Below are 26,236 nucleotides of genomic sequence, written 5' to 3' on the forward strand. Positions count from 1 at the left end.
TTGAATCCACAATGAGATATCACCTTATACCTGTCAGAATGGCAATTATTAAAAAGTAATCTTGTTTAACTCTGATACTATCGCAAAAGTGTTTCTGCAAAATGCTTCATCTTCAAAGAGATTCATGGAGGGGCGCCTGGGTGGCTCAGTGGGTTAGAGCCTCTGCCTTCGGCTCAGGTCATGATCCCAGAGTCCTGGGATCGAGCCCCACATTGGACTCTGCTCAGCAGGGAGCCTGCTTCCCTTCCTCTCTCTCTGCCTACTTGTGATCTCTATCAAATGAATAAATAAAATCTTTTTTAAAAAAATTTTTTAAATTAAAAAAAGAGATTCATGGAAAGGACTTTACAAGTACAAATTTTTTGATAACTTTAAAATAATAAAATTAAATGGGGTACAAATTTCCAGAATTAATAGAAAAACTGGATTCAAGTAGAACAAATACTAAGTATATGCAACTGAATGAAATCACAACAATGATTATGACATTTTATGACTTTTTGTTTGAATTACTGCTGATTCCCTAATGTTTTGTTTTTCCAGGCATAAGGCAATGCCTTCTCTCTTTTTTTTTTTTTAAGATTTTATTTATTCATTTGATAGAGATCACAAGTAGGCAGAGAGAGAGAGGAAGGGAAGCAGGCTCCCTGCTGAGCAGAGAGCCCGACTCCCAGGACCCTGGGATCATGACCTGAGCTGAAGGCAGAGGCCCTGATCCACTGAGCCACCCAGGCGCCCCAATCCTTCTCTTAAACTATGACTTACCGCAATTTTATGACTTTTTGTTTGAATTACTGCTGGTTCCCTAATGTTTTGTTTTTCCAGACCTAAGGCAATGCCTTCTCTTCAACTATCTATGACTTATAGCAATTTGGTAAAGTATAGTTTTGTAAACAAAGATGAAATATTTACCTTTCCTCAGTAATTATTCCCTCCAGAATTCAGAAACTCACAAGTATTTTCATAAGTTCAATAAGAACCTGTTTTCTTCATAATGGGACACAACTGGAAACACTGCCCATATGACCAAGGATTTGATTGGAATGTCACATTTGAGAGAGACCAGTATAGACTCAGATATGACCACACAGCTTTCAGAAACTGCTTGGATAAATCAGTCTGTAATCTTGTTCATGGGTAAGTAAGGAAGGTCATTTCCTTTTGCTATTTGGGCAACCTTTCAGACGGCTGGATTTGTTGTCAAAACCCCCTACCCATCCATGATGCTAGAGACCTCTGGTCCTCCCTGTGACCCATCTCTCTTCTATTTCCAACTACTCCCCACTCCGCCTTCGAAGTCACCTAAGGGAATTTGCCTTTCAGGGCCTTGTGTTTACCTTTCTCCAATTTTAACTGTACCGGCCCAATCAGACACAAATGCCCATGCAAATCATGGCACGTTCGCATCCCTGTGCTCTTATGATTACAAATCAGATGTGCCCACAATCGCCACCTCACCAGTGGCAGTCATCCTTGCAAAGCCAAAGTTGTTCCTGGTCATAGAATCACCCTTGATCATCTTGTAGCCAGACAAGGTGTCCGCACTATGGCCAACACCACATGCCCCACACTTCCGGGGAAGCTGAAACTCGGTGACATAAAGTCACCGAAGAGGCCACTTGGCTTACAAAAGCAATTCCTTCAACAGAGTCTTTCTCTGACTTGATTTTGATCAGTGTGGGTCTTGGAGACCAGGGCTCCAAAGTGCACTCAGACGCTGGGAACTGTTCAGCTTGTAATAACCAGAGCTGGCTCCCTAGCACACTGTATGCCCTCAAAAGCTTCGGATGCATGTTCACGGCCACTAAGAACCCAGCCTACGAGCTCCCCAGGAATGGAAAGTCAGACTGTGAGCCTGAAGTCATGACCTGTGCTTACCAGAGCATCAGCAAATACTGTGACCTTCGGGGACCAAGCGGGGAGGGGCGCCAGGGCCAAACATTTTTCTTTTTATAAAAATATTTTATTTATTCATCCGACACAGAGAGAGAGAGAGCACAGGCAGGGAGAGCGGAGAGGGAGAAGCAGGCTCCCCGCTGAGCAGAGACCTGATGTGAGGCTGGATCCCAGGACCCTGGGATCATGACCTGAGCAGAAGGCAGACGCTTCACCTACTGAGTTATTTAGGTGGCGTCCTGCCAGGACCTTAAATTTTGATGATGTCCTCAGGGGAGTGAAACATTGGATTAAAAGTGGGAGAGTTGGGGCACCTGGGTGGCTCAGTGGGTTAAAGCCTCTGCCTTCAGCTCAGGTCATGATCCCAGGTTCCTGGGATCGAGCCCCGCATCGGGCTCTCTGCTCAGCAGGGAGCCTGCTTCCTCCCTTCTCACTCTCTGCCTGTCTCTCTGCCTACTTGTGATCTGTCTGTCAAATAAATAAAGAAAATCTTTACAAAAAAAAAAAAAAAAAAGGTGGGAGAGTTGTTTAAAAGAAAAAATCACAAGGTCACAGACAGAATCAGTTGTTCTCTGTCCCAGTCAGCAAACTGAGACCTAACACACAACCCAACTTCCAGCTTGGCCGCTTCCAGGTCACCGGACCTTCAGCCTCTGAGTCTGAACTGGTCTACACCAGCGTTGGGGGGACCCCTGACATGGAAGAGATCATTCAGTCCCGGGCCCCCACCAGCAGGGGGACCTCTTGCCTCAGGAAAGGGACTTTCAGCCCCGGGTCCCAACTTGCAGGGGACCCCTGATATGGGGAGAGGAACTTCAGCCCTGGGTCCCTCCAGCGAGGGACCCCTGATGTGGAAAGGGATCCTTCAGCCCTGGCTCCCCACCAGTGAGGAGAGTCAGTCCTGATGCGGGGAGGGATCCTTCAGCCCCAGGTCCCTACCAGGGATGAGACCCCTGACATGAAGAGGGGATCTTCAGCCCCGGGGCCCTACCAAGGAGGGAACCCCTGATGCAGGGAGGGATCCTTCAGCTCCGTCTCCCCACCAGCACAGGGACCGCCTGATTTGGGGAGGGGACCTGCAGCCCCAGGTCCCCACCAGCAGGGGGGACTACCTGACCCAGGAAGGGGAGCTGACTGGATCCCGCCCAGTTCTCACTAGAAGCCCACACACCTCCCCCCAGGCTCCAAGGCCGCAGTTTGTGCCGCTTGGGGCTCCCCTGTCTGCTAGATGGGATGCTGGAAGAAATTGTGGGTTTTTTCCCTTTTTGGCAAAATAATAAATTATGTGATATTGGCAGATAGTTGTTGCTGATATATTTTTCTCTCAATGTTTACAGAAATTTTCAAACTAAAAAAATTTTTTAAGAAGAGTTTATTTGAGAAAGAGAGCACATGAGCGGGGTGAGGGAGAGGAATAGAGAGAGGCAGAGGGAGAAGCAGACTCCCTGTCAAGCAGGAAGCCCGATGCGGGACTTGATCCCAGGGCCCTAAGATCATGACCTGAGCCGAAGGCAGACGCTTAACCTGAGCCACCCAGGGTAAAAAAATAATTTTACACGCCACACAATCACTGGGGTTCTTGAGGATATGCACACATTATTTTGAGCTAGTTGGCTTTCAGCTTCAAGACTTGGTCCCCGCCTTAAAGCTGGCCAATATGTCTGCCACCTGAGGCGGCTGGAATTTTCCCAGCCGTAAGGACGAGATTCAACTTCAGAGAAGGCCGGCCTTCTCTAAAGGGATGGATAAAGCCCCTGAAGCAAAAGGACAGGAGGCAAGGGCAGAGGGGACTGGGGCTGAGCAGAGGGCCCCCACCAGGAGGACCAAGAGCCCCTTCACGTCCAGCATTCCTGTGCTCGCCAAGGGGAGGACTGCCCTGTAACAGCAATACGCAGCTCTGAAGGAAGAACTCTCTTCTAGTAGTTTGCAGAACCTGAAGAGGCGGCCCAGCAGGACCCTGGAAGGGATCCTGGAGTACCCAGGATGCCAGGGAGGCAATGTCCTTCCTTGGTTAATGAGAAGTCCTGGCCAGCGGTCCCAGGTCCCGGAAGGCACCGCTAAGGTTGTTTTTCAAGGATAGCTCTGGACTAAGACAGCCGGGCCTGCACGACCACACTGGAGTTGGTGACACGGGCCCCATAGTAACCAGCCCAGAACTGCGTGTCCTGGCCCCAGTGTTTGAAAGACACCAAGCGCATGCACTTCTTGATGTTGGAGAACACGTGGGTGACCTGAAAGCAGACATGGTTGTTCCACTGCTGGATGGGATCCGGGGAAGAAGAGAATTCATCCAGGACGTTCAGCCTGGCATCTAGAAGCTGGACAGGAGTCGGTACACACAACCACAGTCGTCTCGGGCTCCCCACCAATCAGAGACACAGATCTCAATCTTGCCGCTCAATCAAGCTGGCCAGAGCTTAATAGATATGTTCTGGCCCCAAACCCTCCTCCACCAGGTCCAAGACTTGTTTTTTGCGACACCGCCTGTAGGAAGACACGAAGCAGGTCTGCGAGGGGGCCCCAGGAACCCAGCCGTCCCCACCGTGCCGCACCGTCCAAACCTGGAGGCCTTCCTGGCCGCAGGGGTCGTGGATGAGGTTGCGTCGAACGGTCGGAGCCTGCAGAGGCGGCTCAGGAGGCCGGGCCTGACGTCGAGGCGCGCGGGCAGGCAGCTGCGGACCAGCGGCAGCAGGGCGCCCTGCTCCCGGGCCAGGATGCGTATCCATAGGGCCTGGCTGTCCACCAGGGCACGCCAGTCCCGGCACACCCGGCGGCCGGAGGTCAGCAGCGTGCGCGGGGGCACATGGTCAGCACCAGCAGGAGCAGCTCCAGGGACAGCCGGCTCAGGTCCAGCACCTCCTCGGGTTCCGGCTCCCGCGCGGAGACCCGGCGCGCCGGCGTCGGGAGGCCCCGGCGTCCATAGTCCACTCCAAGAGCAGGGGCGGCGGTGACCTGGATCAGAGCCCGGGCTCCTCGCTGGTGGCTCTCTCCTGTCCTAACAGTATCTTCCTCTTTGTAGTTTCAGCCCAAGTCTCTTTTGTAAAGGAGAAGTGGTGACTAATTTTGGAACAGAAAGCCCTCGCAGAAGAGGCTGTGGCCACGACTGTCACCGGAGTGAATCTTGTGTGAATCTGGGTTTTCCGCTTCCCGCAGCAGCCGAGGTTCCGCTTCCCGCAGCAGCCGAGAAGCGCCGCCAGTGATAGGCGCGCCCACCCAGCTCAGGGGCAGCAGCCCGCCACGGTTACAGCCCCCCGCGGGGCAACCTGCCCAGTCTAGCGCTCGTCGCTGACGTCACGGGGCGGTGCCAATGGAACGGGGTCAGAACGTGGATAGAACCAATGGGACGGAGGGGCGGGGCAGGAGGGGCGGGACCGTGGCGGCAGGACCAATGGGTCGGAGGGCTGGGGGGGCGGAGCGGGAGAGGAGGGACCGCGGGGGGACCAATGGGCTGGCGGGGCGGGGCGGGGCGGGGCCGCGGGGCTCCGCCCCCGCCTCCGTCTTCACCAGGAGCTGCCGCAGCCGCTGCCTCCGAGGGAAAGGGCCGGAAGCTAGAGCCGGTGCGGGTCCGCCAGCTGCCGCCATGGGGAACCGCGTCGCGCGAGAAGACTTCGAGTGGGTCTACACGGACCAGCCCCACGCCAGCCGGCGCCAGGAGATCCTGGGTGAGGCCGGGCTTGCGCCCCGTTATGTGCGCGCGGCCTCCCGCCGCCGGGGGCGCGCTCTCCGCGTCGGCCTGGCGCCCCAGTGCCCGCGGCCCGTTAAAGAGCCGGTGGGGGCTCGCGGCGGGCGGGGTCCCGGGGGCCCCGGCGGGGAGGTCCGGGTGTTCCCAGCAGGGAGGGGGCGCTTGGGGGGACGGGGGTCCCGGCGGGGGCGTTCAGTGGGCTTCCGGCGGGCGGGGGGCTTCCCGGCGCGCCCGGGCAGTCCTTGGCTCGGAGAGCCTCCGGCGCGAGCCCCGGGAGCGCGGGCTCCGGCGGGTGCGGGGCAGGGCGTGGTCCTGGGCCTGCGGGCCCCGCGCCGCCGTGGTCCCGGGGGCTGACGCGGGCGAGCGGGCCTGGCTCAGGGCGGGGGCGGGGGACTGCGAGCGGGGGCGCGCCTGGAGGCTGCGAGGACCTGCGCACGGAAGATCGGCGGTGCTTAGCCGGCTGCTCCCCCACTGGGCATCCAGGGCCCCTAGACCCTGGCTCGCTAGGCCTCGGCGGGCGCTGCAGATGGCGGGCGCGCTCAGCTGCCGGGAGCTGCTCCCAGGCCGCTCCTGACGCTGGGGACCGGCACTGTGGTGAGTGGGTTACAGACACGACCCCGCTCCGTGCTCGCAGGAACTAGTCCCTGGTACCCCCACTCTAACGACGAGTAGGTAGAGTGAGGAGGGGTACAGGGGTTCTGATCGAGGCAGATGCTCTCCACCTCTTCGAGAAAATCAGGAAACCAGCGGGTGCCAAGTCGAATAGGAGGAATAATTTCTCACAAAGCCCCTACCTAGCTTTTCTTCTCAACATCCATTTGCCCAGTGAGCAGAGAAAGCCAGCCCGAATTTTGCTGGGGTGTCTAGAGTTAGGAATTTCATGCTTTTAGAAATTGGAGTTAGTAGGTCCAGTTAAAATGGATTTTTTAAAAATGGAATCAGTAAATTGGTAGCTTGAATCTTTACAGTTGCTATTCAGGATAGCCTTTTAAGAGACTTCGGTTATTGGGTGTGAACTTTCTTTTTATTTTTAATTAAAACGTATAGTTTGCATGATTACACAGGAGAGACAGCATCTGATACATCTGATTTATGCCTTAGACAATCAACATGCCCGGTAAGAACAGTGCAGTGTCCACCTTGTAAAAGACCCAATGCCTCAGTACTGGAACTTAGCCGTGGATTTAATATTTAGATAATCAAGGAAGTGAAAAGGTGCCTATTGATGCTTGTCTTGACAATGAGCCTTTTCCCACATACTTAACATCACCGAACCATTTCACTGGGAAAGTAAAAGGATGACAGATTCCTCAGTAAAAATACAGCGCTTTTCCCTGCAGGTGCAAATACTGCTCAGTATCCCATTTCAGGAATGGAGATGGAATAACCCCAGAAAAGATGAGAAGACTTAAATGATAAAGAGATAGTTCTGGAATTGGCTGGGTTTTGGTAGGGGAGAGAGAGCCATGAGAGAACATGGGTGTTTTTTAACAACTGACATCTGTATGCTAAATGTGTGTTTGGCGTCGTATTTAAAGTTCATTTGAAAGGTGGCTCAGTCGGTTGAGCATCTGGCTCTTGATTTCAGGTCAGGTTCAGGGTCGTAAGACCTTCCCCCTGCCCCCAAGCCAGGTTCCAGGCTGATGTGAAGTCTGCTTAAGATTCTATGTCTCCCTCTCCCCGCTCCCACCAAAGGAAAAAAAAAATCAAAAAATAAAAGAAAAAAAAATGACCTCCTTAATGAAGGCTGGGAACGAGACCGTTGTGAGTGGGTCAAGTAATACAGCACAAGAAATGCTCTTTTTACTGCCTATCCACAGGGAAACCATGTTTTTTTAACAGCTTCATTAAGAGACAATACACAAACTATAAAATTCATCCATTTAAAGCGTACAGTTCGGTGTTCTTTAGTGTGTTCACACAGTTTTGTAACTACCAGTACAGTCTAAAGTTTTAGAACATTTTTGTCTTCCCAGAAAGAAACCCCATACTCAAAAGCAGTTCCTGTGTTCCCCAGTCACACTCCTCAGCCCTAGGCTTTCTGTCTCTGGAGATTTTACCTAGTCTGGACTTTTTTTTTTTAAGATGTTATTTTATTTGAGAGAGAGAGAGCATGAGTAGGGGGACCGGCAGAGGCACAACCAGACACCTTGCTGAGTAGGGAGCACAACGTAGGGCTCGATCCCAAGACCCTGGGACCATGACCTGAGCAGAAGGCAGACACTTAACTGACTGAGCCACCCAGGGGCCCCTATTCTGGACATTTCTTATAAATGAAGTTACACAGTCCTTGGTCTTTTGTGACTGGCTTCTTTCCCTTACCATTTTGTTTTCAAGGTTCATCTATGTTGTACTAGGTCAGTATTTTATTCCTTCTATCCGCCAAGAAAAAGTCCAATGTATGGCTGTTTCACATTGCATTTATTCATTCTTCAGTTGCTAGACTGTGGGGTTGTTTTCACCTTACGACTACTACGAATAATGCTGCTGTGACCCCTCACGAGGAAGTTATTAGATGGATGTATTTTCATTCCCCTTGGATAGCTGCCGAGGAGTGGAATTGCTGGGTCATTGGTAGCTCTGTGTTTAGCATTTTGAGGAACAGCCAGATTCTTCCAAACCAGCTGACCGTTTTACACTATCACCAGCAACTTGTGTGGGTTCCGGTTTCTTCATATCCTGATTGCTGCCTGTCTTTGTCATTGTAACCATTCTAGCATGTGTGAACCAGCATCTCATTTTGGTTTCAGTTTGCGTCTTCCTAACAACTGATAATGTCAAGACTCTCTCATGTGCTCATTGGTCACTTGTGATTTTGGTATAATATCTAAGAAATCACGAAGGTTATGGAGATTTACTTCTGTTTTCTTACGAGAGTGTTACAGTTTTCTTGTATTGAGGTCTGTGATCTGTCTTGAGTTACTTTTTTGTGTATGGTGTGAGGAAGGGGTCCATCGTCATCCTTGTGGATGTTGATAACCAGCACCATTTGTTGCAAAAACTCTTCTTTCCCTATTTAATTAGAGTGGTGCCCTTGTAGTATTGATTTTTATGTACTAAAATAAGCTTTGCCAACATTTGTTACAGAATTACTTGGAGCAACTTGATTTGTCTGAGAATGAGGCATGTGAATTTCATCATTTTAGACTATCTGAAGTGTGTATTGACTTCTATCCTTTGTCAGATGTGTCAGTTTAACCAAGTTTTAAATAAGGTAAAGATGCTGGAGCTCTGTCTAAACAGAAACACATAATACTACTTACTGAATGAATTCTTCAAGGAATTCTTTCTTACCCACCAATTAACTGAACAGTTGTTCTGTTGTTGGAGAATTGCTCCCCAAATGCTGATATTTTACTGAATGACATGGTGGGGAAATCAGTTTTAGACAAATTCACTTCTAGGCCTGTAGGGTTCCTTTTTTTTTTTTTTTTTTTTTTGCCTCTTGCTTCCAAAATTATTCATAGTTGATAAAATGAACCAAACCAATGAAGATTAGAGTTTAGGGAGCAGAGAGAAAATGGGGAGTTATCCACTTGGGTTAGTTCCATCCTCATATCGTATATATAAAACCGGACTTCAGTAGTCTGCCTTGCAGTATAAGCTCTCGTTGAATTCCTCGTTTCACATGTAGAGGAATGAGAATGAAGCTGCTCCTTTCCCTTCTTTATCTGAATGACTGAGCTCAAGAAGAAGATGCTTTCCCCTCATGCTGTCCTGGGTCATACCTACTCAGCAACACATAAAACCAAAGACCCTGGGGCTCCTCCTTGTTGTGGGAGGAAGGAGTGGGTAAGATCCAGAGAAGAGTGTGCATTTGCCCTTAGAGGACACTTGCCTAAAATGCAGAGATTCTGTTATTGGCCTTTTAGGTCATACTTGGATATTTGCGTGTAGATTCAACAGTGCAAATAAGAATCTGACAAATTAGCACCGTGCAGTTCTCACACATTATCCTGATTTCCTGATGCCTGTCAGGAGGCCACACAGGCAAAAATCTTAGCTATCTGAATGTCTAAAAATAAGGAAGTGGGTAGAAGTTACAACTGGCAACTAGAAGTGATTCCGTCATTATAAAGGAAATTATAAGATCTAAGTATGTGTCTTTTATAACAAATATATATCGTGTGTAAGTACATTACATATACATGATATGTCAGTATATACATGTGTTGTACCTTCTGTCAGACACTGGAGTAGATTTATCAGACTGTGATCGCAACTTTGCAAAACTTACCAATTTTATATACAAAGAACTGTTAGGGGTGAAAAGGGAATTGGGCGCCATGAAATCTTCACTCATTTGTGATTTTCTTTCTGTTCTGTGTGGAGTCTAGATTTTGAGGCTAATTTTTCCTGCACAGATTTGTTGAGACATGGTATTTGGTAACTTTACTATTGGAATATACTCCTCTCTGTAGTGGATAAAGCCTCTAGTGGAGGGCATATCATGATTGGGAAGAAGAAAAAAATTAATTAATGCGTTAATTTAATGGGTGTTGATTTAATCATAATTGCAGAACGAGCGTGTGCTCTTCTCAGTTCCTGGTTTGTTTTTCTTTACAGCAAAGTATCCAGAGATAAAGTCCCTGATGAAACCTGATCCCAACTTGATCTGGATTATAACCATGATGGTTCTCACCCAGCTGGTTGCGTTCTACTTAGTGAAGGACCTGGACTGGAAGTGGGTCATATTTTGGGCGTACGCCTTCGGCAGCTGCATTAACCACTCTGTGACTCTGGCTATTCACGAGGTCTCCCACAACAGTGCCTTTGGCCACTACAGAGCTATGTGGAATCGCTGGTTTGGCATATTTGCCAATCTTCCCATTGGCGTTCCCTATTCAATCTCCTTTAAGAGGTATCACATGGATCATCATCGTTACCTTGGGGGTGATGGCATAGATGTGGATATTCCCACCGATTTTGAAGGCTGGTTTTTCTGCACCACTTTCAGAAAGTTTATATGGGTGGTCCTTCAGCCTCTCTTTTATGCTTTTCGACCTCTGTTCATCAACCCCAAACCCATTTCTTACCTGGAAATTATTAATACTGTGATCCAGGTCACTTTTGACATTATAATTTACTACGTTTTGGGAGTTAAATCTTTGGTCTATATGTTGGCAGCATCCTTACTGGGGCTAGGTTTGCACCCGATTTCTGGACATTTCATAGCCGAACATTACATGTTCCTCAAGGGACATGAAACCTACTCGTATTATGGGCCTCTGAATCTGCTCACCTTCAATGTGGGTTACCATAACGAGCACCATGACTTCCCCAACATTCCTGGAAAAAGCCTTCCTCTGGTAAGTACAGAGATTTGACACAAACTCTAATTTCTGGGGGTTTTATGGCCAAAATCAGTCTCAGCTTTCCCATTTTAAAAGGAATCTAGTAGGAACACGTGGATGGCTTAGTCAGTTACATGTCTGCCTTTGGCTCAGGTCATGATCCCCAGGGTCCTGGGATCGAGCCCCACCCCTCCCGGCTCAGGCTCCCTGCCCAGCAAGGAGCCTGCTTCTCCCTCACTCTCAAATAAATAAAACCTTAAAAAATAATAAAACAAAAGGGTTCTGGTGTATTTTGCCCATCTAAACTTACCAAAGCAAACGACAGGTGTGCGTCCTCTGTGTGCCCCCCTTACTGTTATCCACATTCCCTCTGAGTCCCAAAGCCTAGCAGTGGCCCTCAAGTCCGGAGTGCTGGAGGATCTGCCGGCTTATAAACTATGGCAGAGATTGAGAAAGGAGTTCCTGTGCGAAGTGAGCTCAAGTTCACCTTGCTTTCATCGCTGTTACATTGATGAGCTAAGATTTACGTGCTGGCTTGTTGGGAAATGCAGACGTCCCACGCAGTTGGCCCGTGCATTAAAACACAGTTTCCAGGGTGGCAAACTTTCTGCAGGCAGGGCCTGCCTGTTCCCCACGCAGCAGTGTATTGTTTGTGGAGGACGTGAAAGAACACAGTTTGACCCCCCATCCCTCCGTCCTCTGCAAAGGCCCACCTTCGTAACTTCGCTTATCTTTTTGGTGAATTCTTTTATTAGAGTTCCCGTCCTCAAAATCGGTGGCTTTTACAGTTTATTACCAAAAAGTGTTTCCATAATTCTAAAAAGGGGAATATGTATGAAATGTAGTACTAGTTTTTCTTAATTTTTAAGCTCTGATACAAGGGAGCCAACTTTTTTTTTTTTTTTAGATTTTATTTATTTGACAGCGCAAATGAGCACAAGTGGGGGTGGGTGGAGGGAGGGACAAAGGGAGAGAGAAGCAGACTCCCCGCTGAGCACAGAGCCCAATGTGGGACTTGATCTGAGGACCCTGGGATCATGACCCGAGCTGAAGGCAGATGGTTAACGACCGAGCCATCCCAGGTGCTCCATGGGAGGTATTGCCAAATATTTTATGCCATCATATCTACCCAATTGAATTTAATGGATTTCCTCATAAGATTTTAACTATTGATGTGATTACAAACACGTGAGAACTAAGTGTGACGTCTGATTACGAGTGAATTCCCACTCGAGGAAAAGAAAGGTCTAGAGAGGACATTGGGTCAGTGGGGAAGCTTTAAATCTATAGCTTATCACAGAGAATATTGTGTTGCTGTTAACTTTCTTGGGTGTGAAGATAGCATGGTGGCTTTGTAGGAGAACGTCTTTGTTCTTAGGAGGTCCGTGTTGAGTATTGGGCTGGCATGTTAGGGGTGAGTTGTCACGTGTCTGCGACTTGCTCTCCAGAGGCTCAGCAGAGAGAGCATTTTAGGTGGTGTATGTCCAAGCAGAGACAGGAAGCGACTCGCAGTGGTGGTGGGCCTGGGTAAAGGGCATAGAGGTGTCTGTTCTGCTCTTTCAACTTTTCTGTAGGTGTCACATTTTTCAAAATAAAATGTTTGGGGGAAAACCATGCAACTGGAGCCAAGTTTGAAAGCAGGTGTAATGTGTCTTCTGTCGCCTGACCTGTGCACACGCCTGAGGGCAGGGGAGGCCTTGTTCACCTCTTCCCTAAAGAAGTGAATTTCCCTTTACTTTTCAAAGAGGGTACAAAGCTGGTTGCCCTTTAAACAAAATCAACATTAACCACAGAGTTGATCCTTGAACAAACACAAGGAGCGGGGGCACCAAGTCCCCACAGGGTTGAAAATCCACATGTGACTTTTGATGCCCCCAAAACGTAACTACTAGCCCACTGTTGACTGCAAGCTGAACCCTGATGTAAGCAGTCGGTTAACACGTATTTTGTACGTTATACGTGTCATATACGGTGTTCTTGCAATGAGGTAAGCTCGAGAAGAGAAAGTGTTAAGAAAATCGCAAAGAAGAGAAGACACATTTACAGGACTGCTCTGTGTTTAGTGAAAACATGTCTGTGTATACGTGGACCCATATGGCTCAGACTGTGTGGTTCAAGAGTCAACTGTACCTTAACTTACGGGTTTCTTTCTTTTTTATTTTTTTAATCTTCTTTTAAAAGATTTTATTTATTTATTTGAGAGAGAGACCACATGGGCAGGGGGAGGGGCAGGGGGAGTAGACTCCCCGCTGAGTAGGGGGAGCCCAATGTGGGGCTCGATCTCAGGACCCCAGGATCACAACCTGAGCTGAAGGCAGACGCTTCATGGACTGAACCACCCAGGCTCCCCCATCTTACTGGGTTTCTTGAACATTCTCCAACCTGAGAATTTGCTTGCTTCAGACATCACTTGCCGCAAGGCCCATGGTGAACAGTGTCTGTTCCTTCCCGCCCGCTGCCTGCTATCACAGTCCTGAGCTGCCGTGACAGCTGTCCTCAGAGCTCTGGTCTTCCCTTAGCGGCTCTTCCTGTCAGGTGTGCATCAGGGAGCATTCTGTCCTGTGTCCTCAGCAAATCCCTGCTATGTATTGGATCCTTATATTACGGTGGTTACAGTGCACGATGTTAACAGGTGTGTGTGTCAAGGTTTCTTGTAACAGCTTTAGTAAGATATAACTTATATCTGTAGCTCAGCTATTTAACATGCACCATTCGGGGCCACGTGGGCAGCTTAGTCAGTGAAGTGTCTACCTTCAGCCCAGGTCGTGATCTCAGGGTCCTGGGATTGAGCCCTACATCAGGCTCCCTGCTCAGCGGGGAGCCTGCTTCTCCCTCTGCCTCTGCTGCTCGCTCGCCCTCTCAAATAAATAAATAAATAAAATCTTTTTTAAAAATAATAAAATGAGACCGCCATTCACAGCTTGATGGGACAGTCTCTGATCCTAGAGGGTCGAGTATATGTCACCGTGGAACTGCTCTGTGCTGGAGTCGGCTGTGGCTCTTACATATGAGCGTTTGGTGAGGGAGGCGGCCGGAGGGTGGTTCCTCTTCTTGGTGCTTGTGTCTGGCGTTGGCCGTCACGTCCGATCCAGCCGAACTCGGCCAGCACTCACTTTTGCATGTCTGCCCTCGCAGGTGAGGAAGATCGCCGCTGAGTACTACGACAACCTGCCCCACTACAACTCGTGGATTAAAGTACTGTATGACTTCGTGACGGATGACACCATAAGTCCCTACTCGAGAATGAAGCGGCATCAGAAAGGCAAGGTGGTGCTGGAGTGAAGGTCCTTTGTACTCAAGGAATTCTCTGTGGAGCTTCACGAGGGCTGCAAAGAGGGCTTTCTGCGCTATTAATCGAAGCCCGGCGAGGCAGAGAGGCTCCTCGTGCGGGTCCCAAGTGTGAGCCCCGCGATCCCCGGAGCTTCCCTGGCTTCCCACCGTCAGCCTGTCCAGCCCGCGCTCAGCTTTGCTCCCACGGAGCGTGTGTGTTGCATCATCGTTGTTGAGGACGGTTTCCCTGATGCCTGACATTTTGTAAGCGTATCATAAAGAAGCTTTAAAAAAAGCTATTTCTAGTACATTATTTTCACTGTAAAGTTGTACTTTATTAAAACAGCTAATAAACTGAGCTATTAATCACAGTAGTATTTATCACATTTTCATACTTTACTGTCTTTATATAATATAGTACTGGGGTGAGTTTACTTTAAAATGCCGCCACCCCCCCTAAAATCTGGGAAGATTTTTCCCTGTAAGCTAAATTTTTAACTTTTACTATTGTAAGTGGAACTGAGACGACACACTCCTGAATCCTGCAGAGCTTCATAAATAAATAAAGGACTTATTGTGATCGATCACATCCAACACTGAACTTCCTTTTCCAGATGCAGCGACTCTCAGGTTACAAGCTGCTCCCCCTGTATTGCAGCAGGATGGGGGTGTGGTCTGACAGCAGACAGCTGGCTTCACGGGGCCAGTACCCCGGGCCGAACTGTGTCACTGGGGTAAACGGAGTGTGACGTGGTGAAGTATTTCATTTTTTCGTCTTCATTTTTCTTTCTTTTTTTTTTTTTTTTTTTATTAGCGAGAGAGAGAATGTCAAGCAGGCTCCACACTCAGCAGGGAACTCGACTAGGGTTGAGCTCTCGTGACCCTAAGGTCATGACCTGAGCCAAAATCGAGTCGGTCGCCCTAACTAACTGAGTCACCCAGGCACCCCATGGTGAAGTATTTTAAAAATTATAACATATTGGGGCGCCTGGGTGGCTCAGTGGATTAAGCCGCTGCCTTCGGCTCAGGTCATGATCTCAGGGTCCTGGGATCGAGCCCCGCATCGGGCTCTCTGCTCCACAGGGAGCCTGCTTCCTCCTCTCTCTCTGCCTGCCTCTCTGCCTACTTGTGATCTCTCCCTGTCAAATAAATAAATAAAATCTTTAAAAAAAAAAAAATTATAACATATTCATCAGGCTCTCTGCTTCTCGGGGAGCCTGCTTCTCCCTCTCCCTCTGCTGCTGCCCCTGATGGTGCTCTCTGTCAAATAAATAAATAAAACATTTTTTTTAAAAAGGGAAGCCTGGGTGGCTCAGTTGGTCAAGTGTCTGCCTTCGGCTTAGGTCGTGATCCCGGGGTCCTGGGATTGAGTTCCGCGTCAGGCTCTCTGCTCCTCGGGGAGCCTGCTTCTCCCTCTCCCTCTGCTGCTCCCCCTGCTTGTGCTCTCTGTCAAATAAATAAAATATTAAAAAAAATAATATGTGGTGTCAGAAAAATCAAGTAGTCTGCAATTTGTACACAACAGCAATCCTCAAGCACTCTTTTTTTAAAATATTTTATTTATTTGCCAGCAAGCAAGAGAGAGAAGGAGCAGGAAGAGCACCAGGCAGAGGGAGAGGGAGAAGCCAACTGCCTGCTGAGCAGGGAGCCGGATGTGGGACTTGATCCCAGGACCCTGGTATGTGACCTGAGCCGAATCCGATACTTGACCAACTGAGCCACCCAGATGTCCTTATGAGATATTTCAAAGTCTGATTCCTGTAATCACCAGCTGGACTGTGTCCTCGTTCTCAGAAGGCTAGGCAAACCTGCTCTACAGACCTCGTTTCATCCCCAGAATACTTTGCTTTTCCTTCCTGGCCCTCTCACCTGGCAAAATTCCTAGGATCAGAACTATTGCTTCAAGAACCATTGAGTTCATGGTTGAGAGTGATAATAGCACCGACTCTACAATTGAAACACCCTTGCTCGGTGAAACAGCGTCTGGGAAACGCACCCATGGATGTGATGCCTTACGTCAACTATGTTCTCTGGCAGGCAGGCCTCCCACTCTCCCTGCCTGCAGAACTCGAGCCACTGGTTTCACTTGGCTCCCCATCCGGCTTGGCCTTCTCTGAGCCCAGTTACCGTGGGGCCACGGTGTGGACACTGTCCTCCCTCCCCAGACCTGCTGTCGGCTGTCACGTTACCAGTTCTCATTCGGGTGGCGGGTCTCCTGACCAGTCCAGTGCCCAGCTGCCAATTCAGCCCATCATTTCTGTCCCTGGCAGTGACTTTTCCAAAGAGAGATCTAGGACTCTTAGGGGGCGGTAGGAAGGCTAGCGCCTCCAGAGCACGAGGGTTGGGCAAGAGAAATCCTTCTGTGGCTTTGCACAACTCTCCTCTGCCTACATCTTTTCCTCCCGGTCTGCTTCTCTCATCTTCGGAGCTCATGCCAGGCCTCTGCAGCCCTTCCCCACTCCCTGGCAGGTCAGCTGCCACTCTTTTGGACTCTCCAGAAGATTCTGTGGCCCCACATACTGTTTGGAAATGTGCAGTTTGTTTCCCCGTGAGGCCGTCGTTCCTGAAGGGCAGGAAGATCTTTACTTCTGTTTGCCAGACCTCGCAGGGTCAACAAGCGGGGAATAAAAGGAGGGCCGTGTACAGAACAGAGCAGAAACTGGAGGGCAGGTGGCTGACCTTGGAGGGGGGTGTACTGCGAACAGTGGACGTTTGCTGAGATTCCCTGCCCTCTCCTGGGCCTGCACTAGCTTACCGATCCTTCCCATTGGATAGAGAGCACTGTTCCTATCCTCATCGTGGACGGAAGATCGGCTCAGCGGGGCGGAGTCAAGGGGCCCGAGGTCATGCTGAGTGAACTGCAGCTCAGACCATGGGACTCGAGAGCCAGAAGCGATGGAGGCCGGTGTGGGAAAGAACGTGTTCCCTCTGCTGCCAGCCACCCTCCTCCTCTGAGCCTGCGGGTCAGGTTGCATCTCGGGGGTCTGACTTCTAACAAACTCAAAGTCTTTTTTTTTGTTTGGCTTTTTACAGAACACGTTACAAAAGAGGTTTAGTGAAAAGAACCCAAGTACACGGCCTCCTTGGCCTCCTGAGATTCTTCCTCCTGTGTGCCCGCATTCTCTTCTGGGGGGGGGTGCCAGTGTGGAGGGGGCAGGGCCGCCGGCCCCCCCAAGGCAGGCAAAGATCCTGATGTTGACACTGGCCGGCGCCTTTGCTGACATTCCCGGCCAGGAAGGCTCAGTATTTCCGCCGGCCATCTTCGTGAGGGCATTGCTGTCACCAACGTGACTGTGCCCAGCCCAGCCCGGTGTGCAGCATGAGGCCCCAGCCCCTGAGCAGAAGCTGAGCAGAGGGCCCGTCTAAACTTTGCTGTGGGACATTAACAGGTAAATTCATAGCAAAAGCGCATTTCCTATTCACTCTGCGGGCACGTGGCCCATGTTGCATCAGGCAGTGAGGATGCGGACAAAACGGGGCCCAAAGAAGGAGCCAATGCTCCAGCCCTGGGATTGCGTGTGGAATCCGAAATCGGTGCCCGCGTGGCCGTGGCTGGGGCGAGGGGACTCAGGGCAGCCACTGATGCCACACCCACCCTGCAGGTCACCGTCGTGTGTACCCTGTGTGGGGCTGGCCAGGGAGGGACCCCGCACGCCGGCTCAGGAAGAAACAGCCAGAGAGACACATGCCCGCCCCTCCACCTGCCTGGCTGACTTGGAGACTCCATGTTCAGACAAGAAAATGTGTCGCTTCTTGTCTGGCTGGGAAAGTCTTCCAGGAGCTAAGCTGAGTCATGTGGAATGAAGCAAGGAAGCGAGGACAGGCCGGCAAGCCCTGAACACTCCTCAGAAACCCCAGGGCAGGAGAAGCAAAGACCCTCTCGGAGGCCAGTGGGGTGCAGGAGGACGGGGAGGGCAGCACATCCCACGGGGCCAAGGCTGCGGTTGAGGAGGGCACAGTGCCTGGGGGCCGCCCCGAGGAGGAGAAGGGGCAGGATGTGCGGGGCAGGGCAGGCTGGCACGCTTCCTGGGAGTTAATGACAGGGCTGAGGGAAGAGGAGAATGGGCGCGGCGTCTGACAAAAGCGGGCTCTGTGCTTGCCAAGCCCGCTCTGGAGGAGCCGATGACCCAGCGGAGGGACGCTTCCCGACGCCCACATGTAAAGGCACCAGTGCCGTCGGGCAGGTGGCTGGCGTGATCCGGCGCACAAGACCCAAAGCAGGGGGTGGGGCCCCGGCCTGAGCTGCTGTCCAGCACGGGGCCCCTTCCTGGATCTGGGGACACACGCCTGGCCTTCTCTCCTCAGGGCAGGACCTGCACAATCACCAACGGTGTGTTCACAGCTTCCTTGTGTCGGAAACCCTCTGTGGGAAAGGCCTAGAAGAACTGTGTGGCCCTCGGTGCTGGGTTCTGAATCCCCACAGATCAGCAGTGTGCAAATCCAGGGAGGGCTCTGCGATCTCCCTCCCACGGTGGCTGGAACAGGCTGTGAGGAAGGCCTGAAGGAGACCCAGGGGAACGAACCATCTGTCACAGAGGGAAAAGGACAGTCCTGCGTCAGGTTAGTGGCTGAGGCCCCACATTTCCCTCCCAGGTAGAAGCCAAGAGATTTGGGCACAAGAGGGTGTTTCCTCTCCCAGCCTCACAGGTGCTATGTGCTTCCATGGGATGGGCCCAAGCAAAATCCAAATATCCATGGTCCCTTGGGTCCGGGGGTACTGGGCAGCCTCACGTATCCTTCTGTTGACGGAGCAGAGGCGCAGGATCACGCACTGGGAAAATCTCTGCCCTCTTGGAATGCAGCCATCATTGTCCTTTTAGCTCAATGTCAAGTACATGATCTTTTCTCTTCGCTTAATGGAGGAGGATGAGAGCAAAGTTCAGCATCCTGCATCAGGTTGGCCAGCCAGCATACTCTCCGAGGCATGTTCCCAGCTCCGGTCCTCCTGCCCCTACTCTGCCTGAGGAGCCTCTCCCGGTTCCCGGGCAGACGGAGGGCGCTGGCCATCCAGCCTGGAACCCTGGGTCTGGCCAGGAGGATGCTCTTCCTAGGCAGAGCGAGGGCCGAAGGCCCGAGGGCCCGGTCCCACCCTCTCGCCAGGCTTCCCGCCTCCTTCCAGGGAGACAGCTCAGGCTCCTGGCTGCGCTTCTCCAGGAAGTCAGTGGCATTGCTCCAGACCCTGGCGGGCCTGGCTCTGTGCAAGCTGGCTGAGCACATGAATGTGAGCAGGTGTAGGGCGGTCTTTACTGCCTCACAGAATTGCATGTTGCAAGCCAAACTACTTTTCTGAGTAAAGGCCACTGGGGGCGCAGGTGCTGCTCCTTCCCAGGGAATCCTGCTTGGGGATGGGGGTGGGGGGGTCAGGCCCGGTCTGCACCCCCCACATGCTGTCAGCCCTCAACACTGCTATCGTTCTCATTTTCCAATCAACGAAACAAATTCAAAGTCCGTGACATTTTTCTTGAATTTGGAGCCCTCTCCCTAATGAGCCTGACACCTGCAGTTTCCAAGGACAGAATAGGCGGGCCACTCACGGGAGCACACGGGTTGGGCGGGAGTGGCCTGAGAAGTTCCCCACGCGTCCTCCGCAGAATGTTCCTGCGGCCGGCAGCGCACATCTCATCAGTTTTCAGGGCAGGCTCCGAAGCACAGGGCTTTCCAAGCAGCGCGGCTCTGCAGGGGACGTCACACAGCCAATCTGGGAAAAGCCGGCAGGACCTGGACCCAGACTGCAAAACAAGAAAGGTGGGCGGACATGGGGATGCAGGGACACCAGACGCCCAGTCCCCTGGACCAGGTTTATAAGCCTTGGCTGCAGACCCAGCTCCAGGGCCCAGGGCAGAGGCCTGGGAAGGGACCCCGGCCGGGTCACCGGTGTCTGGGGGTGCTGCGAGGACACCGTGGCACCTCTACACACCTCAGAGAGCAACGGGGAAGGAAAACAGGCCCTCGGAGCCTGTGTGCCCGCGGCAGGTTATAACTCCACTGAGCAGCTTCCCCATCCTCCGTCCACCTCCCAGCGCTGCTGGGATGGTTTGTGGGATCGTCGGGTAAAGGCACGGTCACTGCATGGGTTCCGCTGGGATGGCTCTGCTGCCACTGGGAACACCAAGGTGTTGAAACTGGTTGTCATGATTGTTCCAAACCACAGCGGTTACTGCGTGCTGCCCAAACTCTTATAGGAGCTTTAGGAGCTTTTTTTTTTTTTTTTTTTTTTTTTTTAGAATTTAAAAGAATTGTGGTAAAAACACGTAACATAAATCTTACCCTCATACCCGTTTCTAAGTGGGCAGGTCGTGCAGGTCAGTGGTGTTAGGAATGTTCACGTTGCTATTCAGCCCAGCCCCAGAACAGCCCTAGCCCCAAAACAGAGCACCCACACCCGACAAACAGCTCCCCACTGCCCCCTCCTGCCACCCCAGCGCCCCCACTCCACTTTCTGTGAACGTGGCTAGGTGTTTCCTTTCTAAAGCAAGCCCAGCTCTTCGTGGCCCATCGATACCCACAACAGACACTCTGTGGGAGGCCTGGTTTTGGCGGGAGTGGCCAGGCACTGGTCAGGAGTCAGAGGGGAGACACCGGGGACAGTCCTGGCTGCGCTGTGTCGGCTGGTCCGTCCATCGACAGGGCTCCGGGGCCTGGGCTGTGTGTGGAGGCTATGCATCCATGACTGGCCACCTCCCGCAGACCTCGGAGCGCGATCCTGGTAATTCACAGGTTTTTAATGTACCCGATTTGAATAGACACTTGTCCTCGGACTGGAATGGCCCCATGAGACAGGGTTTGCCAGCCACTGCTGGCCACGAAGGTGTGCGATAAGTGCAGACGTGCCGGTGGCCACAGAGTGGGGTGGGTGGTGACATGGGAGGACCAGCCTCTCACCCTGCCCTCACCGCCGCACCACCCCCACACACGCGGGCCAGCATAGCCACACGTACGCACATACACACACACACACACAGACGTGCATGCACAGGCTCTTGAGGCCCCGTGGGAGGTGGCCTCGGGTCCCCCAGGCAGAGGCGTGTTCTAGCCACAGTGGCTGCTTTTTGCCCCGCACACACTCAGGACTCAGAGACTGCAGGGCCTCTGCGTGCCGCTGCCAGGAGCCTGGATCTCGGCCAGGCCCCTTCCTTCCCCGCCCTTGGGCTCACACGACGCCTTTCCTCACCCACTGCCTGACGTGGGGTTCCTCCTGAGGCAGACCTGAGGCAAGAATGTGGGTACACACAGCTGTGTTTGGAGGGTGACCCCTGGAGGACATGGAATGGCATCAGCAAAGGTCAGAGGTGACCCCAGGAGCCTGGGTGGACGTGTCTCTGCAGCCCCGCTGCGGGAGCAATTCACACAGCTTTCCATTTGTTCTGTCTTCTGGGTCCACGTTTACAAGAACAGTCTTTTAAAGGTCCCCATGCAGGGTGCAGGGTGAGGGAGTGAGGTGTACGTCTGCCGACTCCCGTGCATCTCCGGTTGACAGTGTCTCCTGGGGACACCACCCGTCTGCTGCGAGTGAGGGGACAGAGAAGACCCTGAGGCAGACCCAGGAAGGTCCCGACGTGACGGGGACCCAGGCCCCCAGAGCGGGCAGGAGCCGGGCACTGAAGGCGGGCAATGTTCCCTGTATTTTCACGGAGCCACACATGTCCTAGAAGAGCCCCACAAACTCAGGTCTGCTTTATCTTCTTCACATGCACGTTGCTCTCTGAGGCCATCTGACTCATATCTGCTTCTCAGTTACAGCCCCGCAAGCCCCCCATGCTCCTGCTGAAGCTCTGCAAGCTCGTGTCTCAGACCTTTGCTCCCTCCCCTTTGCCAGGCTGTCAAGGGGCTGGGGGATGCCAGGAGCATGGCATGAGGCAGACAGTCCCCAAATGGGGTCCTGAGAAGCTGGTTGGCCCCCCTCACCCCCTTTTTTTAAAAAGATTTTATTTATTTATTTGACAGATCACAAGTAGGCAGAGAGGCAGGCAGAGAGAGGAAGAGAAGCAGGCTCCCCACTGAGCAGGGAGCCTGATGTGGGACTCGATCCCAGGACCGTGGGACCATGACCCAAGTCGGACCAGAGGCTTTAATCCACTGAGCCACCCAGGCGCCCCAGCCCCTCACCCCTTCTTAATGCAGAGGGCTGGTCATGAAATTGTTCAGGGTCAGAGACCCAATGTGTGTATTCCCAGTGTTCGGGGTCAGAGCCCGGACACCGTCCTGATGGTATCAGGGCCCCAAGGTTGGACCTGTGCCCGAATTGGAGGGGAGTGGCCAGAGCACAGAGAGGAGGCCGGGGGCCCCGTGGAGAGAAGGGGACCGCATCCAGTCTCAACATGAAGCCTGCCCTGCTGCCACCTTGGTCCCGGATTCCCAGAGACCAGCACAGCAACCAGCAGCCTTTGTCGTTCAAGCCGTGTCGCGGCCGAAGCTGCAGACACAGACCGACCACACGGAGCACCGCGTGCGCCTGAGAGTCCTGGGTGTTTTCACCAACAGCAAAGAAGAGGATTTAAAAAAACAAAACAGAGGTGCCTGGGTGGCTCAGTGGGTTAAGCCTCTGCCTTCAGCTCAGGTCATGATCCCAGGGTCCTGGGATTGAGCCCTACATCAGGCTCTCTGCTCAGCGGGGAGCCTGCTTCCTCTTGTCTCTGCCTGCCTCTCTGCCTACTTGTAATCTCTGTCTGTCAAATAAATTAATTAAATCTTTGAAAAATAATAATAAAATAGAAAATCAAAACAGGGGCGCTGCGGGCTCAGTACGTTAAGTGTCTACCTTGGGCTCAGGTCATGATCTCAGGGTCCTGAGATCAAGCCCTGCAACAGGCTCCCTGCTCAGCAGGGAGTCTGCTTCTCCCTCTGCCTCTGCCTCCTCCCACTCGTGCTCTCTCTCCCAAACAAATAAGTAAAATCTTAAAAAAAAAAAAAAACCGGGGCGCCTGGGTGGCTCAGTGGGTTGGGCCGCTGCCTTCGGCTCGAGTCATGATCTCAGGGTCCTGGGATCGAGTCCCGCATCGGGCTCTCTGCTCAGCGGGGAGCCTGCTTCCCTCTCTCTCTCTCTCTCTCTCTCTGCCTGCCTCTCTACCAACTTGTGATCTCTCTCTGCCAAATAAATAAATAAAATCTTAAAAAAAAAAAAAAAACCCGACAAAAAGAAACTCCACAGACCTCGAGTGACCTGCCCAGAGTGCTCTGCTTCTCCTCAGCCTCCCGTGGCGCTGGGTGTCAAGCTTCAGGAAGGGGATGTGCCACAATCGGAACAGCCTGACAGACCGCGTTGGCCTGCGGAGCTGGGGGCGACCTTCCTGCTAGTGTTCCTGCTGGCAGGTGCCTCTGGGGAAGGGGCGAGGCAGACGGATTTGTCCCGAGGCTCCTCTGCCTCCTAGACTGATGGTAGGAAAGGAGGCAGGTGACCCACGGGGCAGAAACACAAGACCAACTTCACTGGAAGCGATGGTAACCTTGGATCAGGGACAAGACCACTCAACCCATCCGACCAGGGGCAAATTTGGGGACAAACTTTCAAAAAATGGTTAACAGTGGTGGTCTTTGAAAACGGGATTATGGATGGCTTATATATGCTTTTCCCATTTTCCTGTCATTTTCTAGGAGTTCCTGTAGCCACAGAAAAATAAATGGCAAAGTCTTCCGCACATGTGTGACAGACGTTCTCTGGTTCCTGAGCTGGTCACTCCACCCGGGCCCTGGACTTCCCCTTCGAGCAGCCGACCCGCAGCCAGCACTTCCGAGGACTCAAGCCTCTCTCCTTTGATGAGTCACCGCTCTGCCTTGTGACTACACTTGGGGCATTATTTAAACCTTAGACTTTTAAACTTCCCATAATTGTGCTTTGTTTCCTCGAAGAAAGGGATTTTCAGCGGGGGGGAGACTTGCCCTCTGGCTGCGGCCAGCTCCTTTCGAGCTCCACGGTCACTTTTCCTCCTCTGCTGATGGGCATGAGAGCAACACCTCCCACCCAGGGGCCTGGGAGAACTGAATGGGTCAAAATTCAGCCCCGAGGCCTCACATCACTATTTTTCACACTTCTGATGAGAAAGCTGGTGGAACGCTGGGACTAAGTGGACAGCCTTTCCTCCCTTGACTGGGGGGCCCCTGATCTCTTAGGTGGCGTGAGGCCGGGTCGGAGGTCACACCCAGAGCCCACACAGAGGCCACCCATGGTTGATGCTGCCCTGCGCATTCCCTCGCATGACCCGTCCGCACACCGCAGTGCGCTAGCCCCCCGGTGGCCCCTGCCCGCTCCACCCCTGCCCCTGCTCTCTGTGCTGTGTTCTCGGCTCACGGACCTTGCCCCCCACCTCTGGGAGAGATCATGGGACAGGCTGGGGTTCTGCTCAGAGCGGTACCGCCAGTGACCAGCATTGAGCCCAGCTTGGCTCACGGCACATGCCTGTCCATAAATATCTGTTGAGCAGATGAGTGAAATCTCTCCTCCCAGTTACGTTTCTGCCCGTCAGACGGTGACCGCCAGACTCAATTAGGAGTCTGCGAACTTGGCTGATTTCCATTTGCTGTGGAACCTGGGACAGGCTCTCATGGTTGGAGACCCGACAGGATTCCCAAAGCATCTCCTTCCTTTGAGACCTAGAGGGCCCCACGAGGCCCACAGCAACAGGGTGAGAAGGTGTGTGAGCTCCACAACACCTGATGGCTGCAGGGGAAGGAAAAGCAGACAGCGAGCAGACAAAGGCATTGTTTGCTTGCTCTGAAACCACTCTCACACAGATCTCATCTTGTGCAGCTGGCAGGCACGCACGCATCCGCACCAGCCGACCCCCTGCAGGCACCAGCCGACCCCCCGCGGGCGGGCGCATCTGCTCCACCCAGGGCTGGCCGCCGCCCAGCTCTGCCCATCCTGCGGTTGCTGTCCGCTGGGCTGAACACACAGAAAGTTGGCTCCATGACTTAGAGGCTGATAATCACCATCCCTCTGCCCACCCGGCTGGGTTGTTTTTCCCAAAAGCAATCCCTGAATCTCTGTTTTCACTGGGAAATATGGCATAAATACAGGAAAGCACGGAAAATGTATACATACAGCTTAGAGTATCGTTAACAGAAACAAAGCGAGGGTGAGGGGCACAGGGGACGCCAGTCGGGGGTACAAAGTCTGTGTCGCACCATGAGAACGATGATGGTGTTGTGCAGTGCCCGTGCTTATTAACTATTCCAGTTACAAGTTCTATAGTTCCAAGTAACTATACTACTTACAAGTTCAGAAGGACAGTCCATCTTATGTCAACTGTTCTTATCACAAATAAGGAAATTAATTAAGAGGGCGGGAGGTGCTGACAGATTTATGGCACGGGCTGTTGCAATGGTTTCATAGGTGGGTCCTTATCTCCAACCTCCTCAAGTTGTAAACAAGGTTGCATAGCCTTCGGGATGCATCGGATCCATCTGCCCCGCAGTAAAGTGGACAAAGAAAAGAACGAACCAGAACACGTATCACAGAGGACCCCTGGGCAGCCCTCCCAGAGGGGCCCATTATCCTGACTTTTGTGGATCTTTGTTTCTTCGCAGGTTTTTTTTTTTAAGATTTTATTTATTTATTTGACAGAGAGGGACACAGCGAGAGAGAGAACACAAGAAGGGGGAGTGGGAGAGGGAGAAGCAGGCTTCTGGCCGAGCAGGGAGCCCGACGCCGGGCTCTGTCTCACAACCCTGAGATCATGACCTGAGCCGAAACCAAGAGTCGGATGCCACCCAGGTGCCCCCCAAATCTTTTAATTAGAAAATGCTTTTAAAATTGGAGTTAACAGGGTGCCTGGGTGGCTCAGCGGGTTAAGCCACTGCCTTCGGCACAGGTCATGATCTCAGGGTCCTGGGATCGAGTCCCGCATCGGGCTCTCTGCTCAGCAGGGAGCCTGCTTCTCCCCCTCCCCTCTCTGCCTGCCTCTACCTACTTCTGATCTGTCTGTCAAATAAATAAAATCTTTAAAAATAAATAAATAAAATAAAATTGGAGTTAACATACAATGTTATATTCATTTCAGGTGCAGAACATACATTCGACGATTCTATATGTTCTGCAGTGCTCGCCCTGGGCCACCACACCATGTTGTTAGGATGCTACTGACTGTTTTCCCCATGC

At 52.0% G+C, this 26,236-nt stretch overlaps 1 protein-coding gene, 1 long non-coding RNA gene and 1 pseudogene across 2 annotated transcripts; 2 read left to right on the forward strand and 1 right to left on the reverse strand.

Annotated features, from left to right (window-relative positions):
- Positions 1-3,326: 3,326 nt before the first annotated feature.
- LOC123927606 lies at positions 3,327-5,478 on the reverse strand (annotated as a pseudogene).
- Positions 5,378-14,516, forward strand: DEGS1 (delta 4-desaturase, sphingolipid 1). Its single transcript, XM_045982821.1, has 3 exons — positions 5,378-5,558; positions 10,145-10,887; positions 14,008-14,516. Exons 1-3 carry the CDS (start codon positions 5,477-5,479, stop codon positions 14,152-14,154), a joined length of 972 nt encoding a protein of 323 aa, XP_045838777.1. The 5' UTR covers positions 5,378-5,476; the 3' UTR covers positions 14,155-14,516.
- A 1,244-nt stretch (positions 14,517-15,760) lies between these two features.
- On the forward strand, positions 15,761-25,750 carry LOC123927892. The gene is made up of 4 exons (XR_006815562.1): positions 15,761-15,820; positions 17,176-17,531; positions 18,448-18,702; positions 23,734-25,750. It is a non-coding gene; the product is annotated as an uncharacterized LOC123927892 (long non-coding RNA).
- The last annotated feature ends 486 nt before the right edge of the window (positions 25,751-26,236 follow it).

Source organism: Meles meles, chromosome 17, assembly GCF_922984935.1.
Source record: "Meles meles chromosome 17, mMelMel3.1 paternal haplotype, whole genome shotgun sequence".
Lineage (NCBI taxonomy): Eukaryota > Metazoa > Chordata > Mammalia > Carnivora > Mustelidae > Meles > Meles meles.

Excerpts from the sequence above, each read along its gene's own strand:
- DEGS1 (XM_045982821.1), top strand. The coding sequence starts at position 5,477 with ATGGGGAACCGCGTCGCGCGAGAAGACTTCGAGTGGGTCTACACGGAC. Across the intron at positions 5,559-10,144 it reads CCGGCGCCAGGAGATCCTGG|CAAAGTATCCAGAGATAAAG; the intron begins GTGAGGCCGGGC and ends TTTTCTTTACAG. Across the intron at positions 10,888-14,007 it reads CTGGAAAAAGCCTTCCTCTG|GTGAGGAAGATCGCCGCTGA; the intron begins GTAAGTACAGAG and ends CTGCCCTCGCAG.